The sequence below is a fragment of the Heloderma suspectum genome, chromosome 1 (assembly GCF_057233095.1).
Source record: "Heloderma suspectum isolate Gila_16-S chromosome 1, 16-S_ref, whole genome shotgun sequence".
NCBI classification, from domain to species: domain Eukaryota; kingdom Metazoa; phylum Chordata; class Lepidosauria; order Squamata; family Helodermatidae; genus Heloderma; species Heloderma suspectum.
This window is the reverse complement of record NC_139458.1, coordinates 344,275,939-344,289,671: the sequence shown is the minus strand read 5'-3', so window position 1 is coordinate 344,289,671 and position 13,733 is coordinate 344,275,939. Positions and strand designations below refer to the sequence as shown.

At 44.7% G+C, this 13,733-nt stretch overlaps 1 protein-coding gene across 6 annotated transcripts in view; it reads right to left on the bottom strand.

Moving 5' to 3' along the window:
* Nucleotides 1-2,099: 2,099 nt before the first annotated feature.
* Nucleotides 2,100-13,733, bottom strand: part of LOC146359620 (uncharacterized) — a 38,749-nt gene continuing 27,115 nt past the window's right edge. Inside the window, exons 2-6 of one of the 6 annotated variants that reach the window (XR_014787294.1) lie at nt 9,694-9,769; nt 8,560-8,633; nt 4,377-4,581; nt 3,623-3,784; nt 2,102-2,803 (exon numbers count right to left, since the gene is read on the bottom strand). Coding sequence is in view for 2 of the 6 variants with exons in the window: in XM_084831828.1 (XP_084687954.1) it covers nt 2,765-2,803; nt 3,623-3,784; nt 5,281-5,321; nt 8,560-8,633; nt 9,694-9,769 (392 nt within the window). In the remaining 4 variants the exon portion in view is untranslated. Of the gene's footprint in view, nt 2,804-3,622; nt 3,785-4,376; nt 4,582-5,280; nt 5,322-8,559; nt 8,634-9,693; nt 9,770-13,733 lie in introns of all 6 variants that reach the window. The other 5 variants (XM_084831828.1, XM_084831835.1, XR_014787291.1 and 2 more) reach the window with 5 other exon arrangements.

Here is a 13,733-nt window from a genome sequence, read left to right as displayed (position 1 = left end):
ACAATAGAAACTGATTTAACTCACAGGGAGCTGTAAGAGACCTCCACCCTTGGGATATCTGGACTTTGTTAAATCTGTTCCGTCTGTGCTTTGAGAAAATTGTCAAGCATCTTTCATTCCGTCCTCCATTCATTGATGGAATTGGATTTTTTTAACCTGATTTTTCTTCTACTTCCACTAACTCACACTAGCGCTAATGCATACTTGCACTAATGCACATTACCTAATGTGCACTTGCGCACATGCACATTACCACTAATGTGCACTTGCACTAATGAGAATTAGCACAAATCCCCTCCCTCAAAAGTGAAGAAACAGTCCACAAGTCTGGGGAGTCCACATGACTCAGAAAAAGCCAGTCCACTGCGGAATCTGCAGGTCACATCCATAGAAATTCAAACTCATTCCTATTCCACACTAACTGGATCTTATTCTATGCTAACTGGATTTAGTATGGGATTGGCATATATGCGTGTAAATACTCTATCATTAGTCTATGTAAGTTAGGAAAGTTTCTCACAATAGGGCCAAGATCCTAGCTAGCACTTCCAGTGAACCAAATAATCATCCCAGCATCTCCCTGGCTGTACCTTTGTTTCTCCTGTGAATTGGAGGCATCTGCCTCCTCTTCCTGCTATTGTCCCCATTTAATTAACTGTTATCCAACTGCACAAAAGAATTTGTCATAATAAGCTACATTTAAAATGCATAGGTACTATTTTAACCATGACAGGGGTACAAATGCTAAATTTCAGAAATAGAGCAAATTAAAGCAAGATAGTCATCTAAGCGCTGGGCATGATATACATGAAGGGGGCATCCATGCTTGTAATGAGATGACAGAATGAAAACAGCCCAATTGTCAGTCCAGAAGAACTTCTTTTTAAAAATCCCAGTATCATTTGATGGGGATGAAAATAATAAACTTTGAAAGAATTCTACTGTGTAGAACTTTTCCTGTGTAGAATAGACACAGGCACCTGTTTTATCCACAGTAACAAATATCTAGAACAGTTTGCTCCTGGGCACTCTTCCCCAACCGGATGCCTCCAAATGTTTTGGACTTCAACCCCTATCAGCCCCTGCTAGCACAGCCAATGATCAGGAATCCTGAGAGTTCTATCCAAAACATCTGGAGGGCACCAGGTTGGGAAAGGCCACTCTGGTGGATCATGCTATAAAGAAGCAGTGTGGTGTAGTGGTTAGTGTGTTGGACTAAGACTGAGGAAACCCTGGTTCAAATCCCCCCTCACTGGTTGACTTTGAGCCATTCTCCCCCCCCCCCAACCTACCTCACAGGGTTTTTGTGAGGAATCTGAGGATATTATTGGTGTGGGGGGGGGGAGGCATGTATGCTGTCATGAGCTGCTTGGAGGAAATGTGGGATATAAATAAAATAAAAAATAAATAAAATCCCAAAGAGAAAGCAGTGAAAATAATCAGCAAGGATATATAGATACATCTATATTGTTTACTATTTTTCCCTCCAATACCAGTCAGATCATATAAGGTCTTTGTGAGTTAGAGAAAAGGTACGGTAAAGAAATAAACCAGTGTATCCAGCAGTAGCTTGCACACACACAAGTTGGGACACCTGGTTTTCATGGCTCCCCCTTAAATACTGTGTGGCTTTTTGGGAAGGGGAGTTAAGTGAGTAGGGAGACAGGTGAAAATTGGGTGCCTGAACTTACATGAGCAGAAGCATTTTCCATTAAGGCAAAGCCACCATTGTATACAATACAACTCAGTGGATTAACGGAGCTGGAAATACATCTGGAAACTGTATTCAGTACATCAGTTCTGGTCATTTGACATATCCACTCCAGTTACGTGGGCCATAACTGCCCTGTTAGCTCTCATGTGCTCAGCTGAGAATGGAGTGCTGACTGGACACCTGTACTTGCACCCCTATGGCTTGTGACCTTACACTGACATGGGCCTTGCTCAGTGTAGGCAAATCTGAAAGAAAGATTGCTTGTTATGTCCTGACAATTGCCACATATACTTAGGTCAGATGTGAGTGCCCAGAGGACTATGCTTTGAAGCTTAGTCTAAAACCCACATTGACTACAGCAACAATGAACCAATGTCCACATACTCTCCCCTTGAAATTCAATTTATTTCCTTTATTTTGATTGGTTGTTTTCCCCCTATATCAGAAGCTGTTCTATAAAAGTTCATTTCCAATCTAGTGTAATTCCAAGGTCCGTTGGATTTTGCACAGCATTCAGGTATTGCATGATCCCATGAGAGTCACCATTTCTGCTTGGTCCGATGATTTTTCCAATAAAATCTCTCAACTGGGTCCTACTAAGACTGGTGTCCAGGGACCACGTGCAATTGCATATTCTCTGATCAAAACCTCTATGTCCAAAAATATTACTCATTGAGTGGGACACTACAAAAATAATCTTTCATGTCATGTATTTCTGTACATGTGAAATATTGGTGTCAGCACAAATTCTTCTAGAAAGCAATTCTATTGGTGACACTGAGATTCTGGACCATGCATCTCAGCACAAACATGCATTCTTTGGCAGAGAATGAAATGATCTCTTCCTCTCACTTCTTTCCACTTTCAGTGCCTTTGTGTGGGATAGGCTGAAGACAGATCAACTCAACAGATAAATGTCGTCCTTGATGCAATCCACTAAATATATTACTTGTGACACTTTGGACTAAAGGGAAGCTTCGTCGTTCATCTAGCCCATTTCCACCTCTTGTGCTTATTATAGTGGTCTTTATATTAAATCACCTTTGTTGTTCAGGAGTCGCTTGTCTTCATTCTCCACAACCTGCATATCTGCAAACAAGACCGCAAATAGGGACTGATGTAGCAACCAGCCCCTTTGTGAAGCCATCAAGCCCATTTGCCTTGTCAGGGTCTCATGACCAACTTTTTGATTTGTTTAATTTGTTCATTGAAATCTCCAGTACCAGAGGCAGTGAGCCTATGTACACCAGTTGCTGGGGAACATGGCTGGGAGGGTGCTGTTGCACTCATGTCCTGCTTGTGGGTTCCTGGTCAAGAGCTGGTTGGCCACTGTGTGAACAGAATGTTGGACTAGGTGGACCCTTGGTCTGATCCAGCATGGCTGTTCTTATGTTTGTATGTTCTTAACCTGAGACAGCTTTCCATTTAGTATGAGACATGATTGGGAGGGCAGTTTTATTTTGTGGCTGGCCATCAGAATTCAGTTTCTGACTTGCAGAGCAACCCTAATTACTTTGGAGAAGGGAGCTCCATGGCAGAGCCACCACTGGAGTACAGTTCTTGATTGGTCTTTTCCCCCGTGTCTCCCCCCCCCTTAAAATTATCCCTCTCACTAAAATTATGCCAGTTTCTGGTGGCCTGTTGGGGGAATGAGGGGACTTTGCATCCAGTGGATCCATCATGGCCCTGGAATGCCCCATTTAGTCCCCTCCCCTATCACTAGTGGGAACACCCACAGTGGCACTCCTATAATCGCAGAGCTTTCCATGGGCATATTGGGGACCTCCACAGTGGATGGACCACCCAATCCTAACTCCCCATCAGCCAGCCTTGGCGGGGGGGGGGGTAGTGTGAGACTAGGCATTGCATTTTGTGTGTCACATTTAGGGATATACAAAAGTCACTTACATTTCCACGGATTATGTTCATGGGGGGGGTGCGTTCCGTCCCTCCCCCCGGAATCCTCGATGTGGGGGGAGGCAATCCATTCCTCCCCCCCGGAATCCTTGATGGCCGGCTGTGCTCTGCGGCGGCTCTGCAGAAGGCTCTGATTTCCGGCTGCGGAAGGCTCTGGGTAAAACAAAAAACAAAAAAACCATGTGTATGCAAATGGCGGCGGCTATGGCCGCCACCATTTGCATTCCTTATTTGTCGCCGTCTTAGCCTACGTAAATATTTACGTAGACTAAAACGGCGAATCAAAAAGGGACGCAGATAGCGCCCGCTACGCTATTTGCGTTCCCCTTTATTTTCGCCGTAATAGTCTACGTAAATATTTACATAGGCTAAGACGGTGAAAAATAAGAAATGAAAATGGCAGTGGCTGTAGCCGCCGCCATTTGCGTACGCGTTTGTTTGTTTTTAACCCAGCAGTGATAGGCTATGTAAATCTTTACGTAGCCTATCACGTCTCTGTAAAAAAAACAAAAAAAAAACACGACAAGACTGCAAATGGCGGCGGCGGCAGCCGGTCGGAAGACCAGCCACTGCCGCCGCCGCCGCTGCCAGAGCTGCGGCCGCCCGGAACATCCGCCCCAGGTAAGGATCCGTGGGGTGGCGGGGGGGTGGCAGGCTGTTCTGCCACAGATTTCGGTGGGCCGAATGCACTGGCATTCGGCCTCACCGAGATCCATGGCGGAATTCTCTGACATCCCTAGCTCACATTTAATTCTGTGTCGTTATCATGCATGCATCAGCATTTTAGGCGAATGAGTTCCTGTAGTATGAGTGATGGTGGGTTCCAGCCAGGCCGTGAGCTACGGAATATGAGTGGCCTCAGAAATCATGCTACGAGCCCTCCTGGAGACTGAGTGAAGAGGCCCTTCCAGTCCAAAGTCTGCAACTGTCGTATCAGCAGTTACAACATCCTGTGGAATAACAAGCAGGCTTCTGGTCAGCTCACCCACGGTCATTGCACCATCAGCAATAAGACAGTCTACCGAATTGTGGGTCAAGATCTAAACATCTGTGAGGTAACGCAGTGACTGGGAACTAAAGGATATAAAGTGGGCCTAGGAACAGTCCCAGATGAAGATCTCAGCACCTCAGGAAGGTGTGCACCTTGGGACCCCATCAGCTCTGGAGCGAAGTCGCACTTAGGGATGTCAGAGAATTCCGCCACGGATCTCAGTGAGGCCGAATGCCAGTGCATTTGGCCCCCCAAAATCTGTGGTGAAACGAAGTCATCCCTAGTCTCACTCACCATAGTGAGTGGTAAGTATGATTGCATAGGGATAAAATTCCACTCATATCTGATATCTGTGATTTGACGTACAAATTTTATTGGTGTAATCCATAAAGCAATATAAGGTTAGGAGAGCTCTTGTGTGCAGCGTCATTACTCCATCTCTTTCTAGATCCCAGGTCTGCTTGGGACTGATCACCCTATATCAGACAGATTTGGTTACAGTAGATTGCTCTGTTGTGGTCTATGCCATTCTGCATTTTTAAAGCAACATCACGTCTTTTCTTGTGAACAGCTGTCAGGAATGATTTCTCAACCTCAATAGATCTTTGGTGTGGTTTTTTTTTTACCCATCTAGTAAGAATCAGGTAATTTTGCATACCTGTATGTGTTCTGAAGGGTTAACTGCCAGGCAGGTAGCATCTAAAGATGATGAACAGGGCAATTGCCAATTGAATATAAGGTACACTTCTTAGAGCTGTAATCTCTAAGAATTTTGATCTCAGAAATAAACTTCCCCTTGTTATGACTGACTGATCTTCCTTTTGTTAGTGAGATTGCTTGTTGATAGACCAGGATAGTTGGTTGATGTTTCCTCAATGAGCCCTAAGAGTTGGGATACCAGGAACTCTCTCCCTAGAGAGAGAAGAAGCTGCAGTTTGGTATCACAGAGAGAGACTTGGCTTGCATGTAACAAGAAGCCACTGTGGGTGAATTTCCCCACTGGGCTTAGAGTAATAGAATCATAGAATAGTAGGGTTGGAAGGGGCCTACAAGACCATAGAGTCCAACCTGCTGCTCAATGCAGGAATCCAAGCCAGAGCATCCCTGACAGATGGCTGTCCAGCCTCATCTTGAACACCTCCAGTGTGGGAGAGCCCACTGCCTCCCAAGGTAATTGGTTCCATTGTCGTATTGTTCTGTCAGGAAGTTTTTCCTGATGTTCAGCCGGAATCTGACTTCCTGTAACTTGAGCTCATTATTCTGTGTCCTGCATTCTGAGATGATCGAGAAGAGATCCTGGCCCCCCTCTCTGTGACAACCTTTCAAGTAGGGGTGCACGAAAGTCCCTTACCTGTCCTCGAAGCTTTTCGCGGTGGGGGGGAGGCGCTTCACTGCTCCCCCCGTGAAGTTCAGGCCGGGGGGGAGGCTTCCCGCCTCACCCGGCCGAAATTCAGGCCGGGGAGGAGGCGCCTCGCCTCTCCTGGCCGCGAACTAAAAAGTTAAAAAAAAAAAGGCCCCGTGATAGGCTACGTGACGATTAACGTAGCCTATCACGGCTAGATCTGCAAAGTCAGCCGTGATAGGCTACGTACATCGTCACGTAGCCTATCACGGGTGACTTAAAAAAAAAAAAAAAAGCGCGTACACAAATGGCGGCCCCCATAGGGAGCCGCCATTCGCGTTCCTTATTTGGTCACTGTAGTCTACGTAAATCTTTACGTAGACTACGGCGAAAATAAGGGCAACGCAAATAGCGTTGTCCTTATTTTCGCCATAGTCTACGTAAAGATTTACGTAGACTACAGCGATCAAATAAGGAACGGGAATGGCGGCTCCCTATGGGGGCCGCCATTATCCGTACACGCTTTTTTTTTAAAGTCACCCGTGATAGGCTACGTGACGATTTACGTAGCCTATCACGGCTGACTTTGCAAATCTAGCCGTGATAGGCTACGTTAATCGTCACGTAGCCTATCACGGGGGCGTTTTTTTTTTTTTCTTTTATTGGAATGGCGGTGGCGGCAGCCGGTCGAAAGACCGGCTGCCGCTCCCGCCCCGGATGAAGACCCGCCGAACCGCCGGCCGGACCTGCCGCCGGGAGGGACCTTCGGCAAAGGTAAGTCCCGTCCCGGAGGGGGTGCGGGGGGGGGTGCGGAGAATTTCTCCCCGAAACTTCTTCGGGGGGCCGAACACATTGGCGCTCGGCCCCCCGAAGTTTCGGGGAGAAATTCTCCGCCAACCCTACTTTCAAGTACTTGAAGAGTGCTATCCTATCTCCCCTCAGTCTTCCCTTCTCAAGGCTAAACATGCCCAGTTCTTTCAGTTTCTCCTCATAGGGCTTTGTTTCCAGTCCCCTGATCATCTTCATTGCTTCATTGCAAAAAAACATTGAGGGGCCATGTTTTGCAGAATTTGTCTCCCAACAAAGATCAGGGAAATTGAAGTCCCCTATTACTACATCATGCTTCCTTGAAACATTGGCTATTTGTTTTTTGAAAGTTTCATCCTCATCTTCTCCTTGATTGGGTGGCCGGTAGTAGACTCTGACCACCAGGTTCTTTTTATTCTTTGCTCCATTTATTTTAATCCAGATGCTCTCGATGGGGCTACCAAGGGGCTGTATTTCTGTGCAGAGATATGTATTTTTAACATATAGTGCAATCCCTTTCTGTTCCTCCTGTTCTTTTTGAACAAGTTATATCCTTCAGTTGCTGTATTCCAGTCATGAGAGTCATCCCACCAAATCTCAGTTATAACTATCAAGTCATAATTTCCCTCCTGCATTAAGAGTTCAAGTTTGTTCCCCATACTTTGGGCATTAGTATATAGACATCAAAGACCATGTCCTTCATGGTCTGGCTTTCTTCCTACATGTTTCTGAAGACTATTATTGGGTGCTATTAGAGCTGTTCTCTCCGTTGCAGTGCATGAGCCTTCGTCCATTTTTACTCCCAACTTTACGTCTCCCTTCCCCATAGGATTCAGTTTAAAGCCCTCCTGATAAAGTTCTTCATGCTGTGGCCAAACACATTCTTCCCAGCCTTTGGGAGGTGCAACCCGTCCCTTGCCAACAGTCCATCTTCCAGGAAGTATAGCCTGTGGTCCCAGAATCCAAATCTCTCTCATTGGCACCACCTTCATAGCCAGTCATTCACCCGTAGTATTTTTCTTTCCCTCTCTATCCCTCTTCTAACTACTGGAAGGATGGATGAGAAAACTATCTGGGCCCCAAAGTTCTTGAGTTTCCTTCCCAAAGCTTCAAAGTCTGACACGATTTCTTCGTAGCTCTCATTGTGGAAGCCGCCATTTCAAATATTCTGGGCACGGCGGGAGTGCACCATAGCTTCCCATTATATACGAACCCAGCAAGGATGGGTTATTGGGTAGTTGGCAAGCCACCCAGAACCCATGGGGTGTGGGGTTGCAGGTGGCTTTTCAACCACTCCAACAACACACCCTTGCCAGGTTCACAAACAACAAGAAGCTATGCCGCGCCCCCATCGTGCCCCAAATATTCAAAACAGCACGCACCAACATAGCAAAAAGCCCTGCATGGAAATTCACCCACAGTGGTTTCAGGTTACATGCAAACTGGGACATAACTGGGATTGCTGGGGGCCAAACTATATGTGACCTTGAACTGCAAAGTTCTGCTCATAAAGACACTCTTCCTTCATCTCCCCCCACCATCCCATTTGACTCACTCACTTTCCCCTAGCACATTCATATGTATACTTTTTCAGAACCATTAAGATCACATAAATTACTACAATCCTATGTAGATATATGTACAAATGTATTTCTGAATTGCATCTGTGATATCATGGAAACAAGCAAGCCCCAAACTAATCAACGTGGTGTCAAATAATCACCCCTCAGTAATCGCACAAGCTGTGTGTGAGATCATGAAATAATAATATGGTAAAAGAATTACAACCTGGGCTGATACGCTGATTCATTTCTTTTATTGTCTGTTCTTCAGATGACAGTGGACATGGTTTCAAAAGACATCTTTAAATGGAAGAAAAGTTAAAGTACCTGACGTATTATATGAAGAAAATAAATGAAGAAAATACAATGAAATGGTTTTTTTAAAAAAAAATCAGATTAGATATTCTCAACCTTCTCTATCAAGCACAGAATCTATGCAAAGAAGAATTAAACCCAATTAAATACTAGAAAAGCTACTTCTTACCCTATATTGATCAGGAATTTTCGTATTTACTCCTTTTAAGCAACATTTTCTCCCTTCCAAACTTGTCCCCCACCCCTACCCTTTAAAATTATATATCCATGAAATACACCCTACAATGCAAAGGTTTAGAAGGTGAATGAAATAAGATTAATGTGAGAGCATGTTTATTTGGCATAAATAGAGTCTGTACTTTTTTCCCCTTTAACTTACTACTTCCTGATGGATTAGTGTTATAAAAGCAAACATCAGGAGGTAAATTTTATGTTATAGATTATGGACAGCATAAGTATACACACATAGGTATGAGAATCAACAGCTTAAGAAGAAATGAATCAATAAATAATAAGAGACTGTCAGATTTTTATTATGAGTGGGGAATAATGAGAAAAATAAACATGGTTGGAACATAGCCTGCATAAAACTGATTTTTACCTTAAGGGCATTCACAGAAAAGAGTTTCCTATCCCCTCCTCCCTCCTGCATCCCCCTGAAAAGCATCTCTGGAGAATCAGAGGGCCCTTCTGAATAATATGGGAAGGGGAAAGAATTGCCCAAAATTGTGCTGGGAAGTGCTGTTTTACACCATGACCATTCATTTCTGGAGTGCTACAGGCTTCCATCTGATCTCCCATGCTTTTCAACATCTATATGAAACGATTGGGAGAGCAGTCATCTAGAGGTCTGAGCTCAAGAGTCATCAGTACAATGACAATATGCAACTCTACCTCTCATTTCCATCTACTAATGGAGGAGAGAGTAGAGGTGAGAAAGCAGTGCCTTAAGACAATTCAGGGGTGGATAAGAGTGAACAACATCAATCCGGATAGGATGGAGGTATGGTTGAGTCAGGCATTCCAGCAATCTGGATTAAGATACCTGTTTTGGATGGGGCTGCATTCCTCCTGAAGAAGCAGGTGAACAGCTTGGGGTACTCCTTGGTCCATCACTTTACCTAGGTGTACAGGTGGCAGTGATAATAAGAAATGTTATTTAACAGCTGCAGCATTACAGTAAGTCAGTCTAGAAGTGACCAGAGCATGGGTGACTGGCATTCATTTCCGGGGGTGGAGGGCTTGTTAGTCTATTGCCGCAAAAACAACAAAGAGTCATGTGGTGCTTTAAAGATGAGCACATTTATTCTGGCATAAGCTTTCATGGATTACAGCCCACTTCATCAGATGCATGGAGTGTTATCAAGAGTTTCAGGTATATATACAGTACATAAGGGGGGGGGGGGTAAACAGTGAGGTCAGAAGGAAATACAATGCAGAAAGAATTGACAGTGACAACCATATTCTTATCAGTCACCCATGCCTCAGTTGCTTCTAGACTGGCTTAATGTGTAAAATCGGTGCAAAATGCTGCCACCAAGTAGCCTTTGGCCATTTTGAGAGCCATCTCAGCCAGTGACCATCACCACATTTTTTTGGCAGCAAATTCTCTTAAGTTAATTGTGTGCCGAGTGTAGGAATACTTTCCTTTTGTCAGCCTTGACTGTGACAGTCAACCAAATTCACGATGAGCATTTTCATAGACAACTCTGAAAGGGCACATCAACTCCTCTTGCACCATTTGTGTCACGTGTGAATGGGTGTGGGGTGTAGAACAGAAAAGCGCACACGCACACGCTTATTCATTCCAGCTAATGTATGTGTTACCATTCACATAACATATCTGAAAAGGAACAGAGATTTCTATGGCTTGGATTCAGACTTTGTCTTCTGCAAATGAATGGGCTCCTTCCATCCATGGAAGGCTTTAGATCCAGAGGAGCATTTCCACTGGCCAAAAAGGGGAAGAGATGGTTTTTGCCATTTCCCTTCTCTCCCTGATGTCCCTCTGCCCCCATAAAATCTGCTCCAGAGGGTTGGGGGATTCTCCAAAACAGCATGGGAGGTGCCACTGAGGGCTGCATGAAGAGGGGGAATGGGCTTCCCTCCACTTCCCACCTCCCAGAGCATCCTGAGCAGAGCTCCCATCAGGGAATGCTCTTGCTGGCAGCAGAAAACTCTGGATCCAATAAAGAGTCAATGTGAAAATTGCCTTTCTGAGCATCAGTTTTTCACTTGCAAATGGAAACCATCATGTCCTACTCCTGCAGGTCCTGTGAGGATAAAAACTCTGCACATATAGGGTTGGAACCAGAATCTGCTGTCCACAAGAGAAAGGGGCCTTCCATGAGAGGAAGGGCTCTGCTCTGCTGCCCAATTTTTTAGGACCCTCCCCTCCACCCCCACACCACAGCTGACCCCGTTCAGCAAGGTCTCCTGACACTCTGTGTAGCATTTTCAGGGGGTTGGAAGGTCTGCTGGGGAAAGGAGGGAGCGGGGAAGTCCATTTCCATCAGCGTGGTTTATCCAGCTTAAATCTGGATCCAACCGATAATGAGCTATATAAACAAAAAATAATGCCAGTGAAGGACTCAGATTTGGACTGACTGGGCACTGCCTCTGTGTAGCTCAGTCATATTCTCAGAAGAAAAATAAATTAATGTCTGTTTTTAAATAGGTAGTAATTTGTTGTTTTAGTGATGGCATGGTGATGTTTCTAAATAATTGTATTTTATTTTTAATCTGGCAAACCTGGCATTTTTCTGCTTCATGGCCTTTGAACATTTGATCAACATAACACAGAAAAATTCCAGCATACAGTATCAATTGCTGCTCGTTCTCCCTCCCTCCCTCCCTCCCTCTCTCTCTCTCTCTCTCTCTCTCATATAAGCTGCTCCACTTCCCTTAAAGCTACTAAGAACCTGGAAAAATAAATTGTGCTGCCTTTGAAGTGCCTGAAAAGAATCACTATTGTTAACATCTCCGAAATTATGGACATTTTCCATTCCTTTTTCCTAGTTCATGCATGAAAGCTTAGTGATTAATGAAAGCAACCATTAACAAATGACTGCTCCAATTAAAAAAAAAGCTTGCTTGATTGTTTAGCTCTTAATAAATTGCATTAATATCTGCAGAAATACCTTAAAGCTCAAAGATAACAAGAATACTGTGTAGCAATATGCAGAGAGAGAGAGAGAGATACTTAATATGAAGATAATCATGCAAATAACAGGAAGAAATTGTTTAAAGAAACAGTGCTAATATTTATAACAGCTGAGCCTATTAGTTTTGCAGAGAATCGGATCTTCTTTGTTTGAGGGATGCTCATGGAGAACCAAGACATATCTGGTAGACCTCTTCCTAAAGACCCAATGTGGTGTAGTTAGGATGCCCTCCTAAAAAGGTAAAGGTAAAGGTGTCCCCAACCAGTCGTGTCCGACTCTAGGGTGCGGTGCTCATCCCCGTTTCTAAGCCGAAGAGCCAGCGCTGTCCAAAGACGCTTCCGTGGTCATGTGGCTGGCATGACTGAACACCGAGGTGCACGGAACGCTGTTACCTTTCCCGCTGAGGCGGTACCTATTTATCTACTTGCAATTTCTTGCTTTCAAACTGCTAGGTTGGCAGTAGCTGGGACTGAAGACGGGAGCTCGCTCCGTCACGCAGCACTCGGGTCTCGAACTGCTGACCTGCCGACCTTCCAGTCTGCAGCTCAGCATCTTAACCACTAAGCCACCGTGGCCCCAGGATGCCCTCCTACATGCTGCCAAAAAAAGGAAATTCATCATCTAAAAAAGAAGACACCGATTTGCATAACATTTGTTTGTGCTGATTTATGTGTGTAAATGCACATTCAGAAATACTTGCTAACATTTAAATAGAAATATAATACATCTCTCCTTCATGAATCACTGCCTTGTTGTGGCGAAGGGGCTTGCGCAACTCAGTGAAGCCATAAGCTATGCCGTGCAGGGCCACCCAAGATGGACAGGTCATGGGAGAGAGTTCTGACAAAATGTGGTCCACTGGAGACGGAAATGGCATCCCCCTCCAGTATTCCTGCCAAGAAAACCCCATGGAATGTATCATGAGGCTAAAAGAGATGGCGCCGGAAGATGAGCCCCTCAGGTCGGAAGGTGTCCAATATACTACTGGGGAAGAGCAGAGGGAATTTCCAACTAGCGCCAGAAAGAGTGAAGCGGCTGGGCCAAAGCCGAAAGGACACTCAGCTGTGAATGTGTCTGGTGGTGAAAAGAAAATCCGATGCAGTAAAGAACAATATTGTTTAGGAACCTGGAACGTCAGATCAATGAATCAAGGTAAGCTGGAGGTGGTCAAACATGAGATGGCAAGATTGAACATCGACATCTTGGGAATCAGCAAACTAAAATGGACAGGCAAGGGCGAATTTAATTCAGGGGACCATCATATCTACTACTCTGGGCAACGATCCCTTAGAAGAAATGGAGTAGCACTCATAGTCAATAAAAGGGTGGGAAAAGCAGTACTGGGGTACAATCTCAAAAATGATAGAATGATCTCAGTATGAATCCAAGGCAAACCATTCAACATCACAGTAATTCAAGTCTATGCCCCAACCACTGAGGCCAAAGAAGCTGAGGTTGATCGGTTCTATGAAGACCTACAACACCTTCTAGAACTAACACCAAAAAAAGATGGCCTTTTCATCATAGGGGATTGGAATGCTAAAGTAGGAAGTCAAGAAATCACCGGGATAACAGGCAAGCATGGCCTTGGTGTACAACATGAAGCAGGACAAAGGCTAATAGAGTTTTGCCAAGAGAACACGCTGATCATAGCAAACACTCTTTTCCAACAGCACAAGAGGCGACTCTACACATGGACATCACCAGATGGTCAATATCGAAATCAGATTGATTATGTCCTTTGCAGCCAAAGATGGAGAAGCTCCATACAGTCAGTAAAAACAAGACCTGGAGCTGACTGTGGCTCAGATCATGAGTTTCTTGTTGCAAAATTTTGGCTTAAATTGAAGAACATAGGGAAAACCACTAAACCATTCAGGTATGACCTAAATCATATCCCTTATGAATATACAGTGGAGGT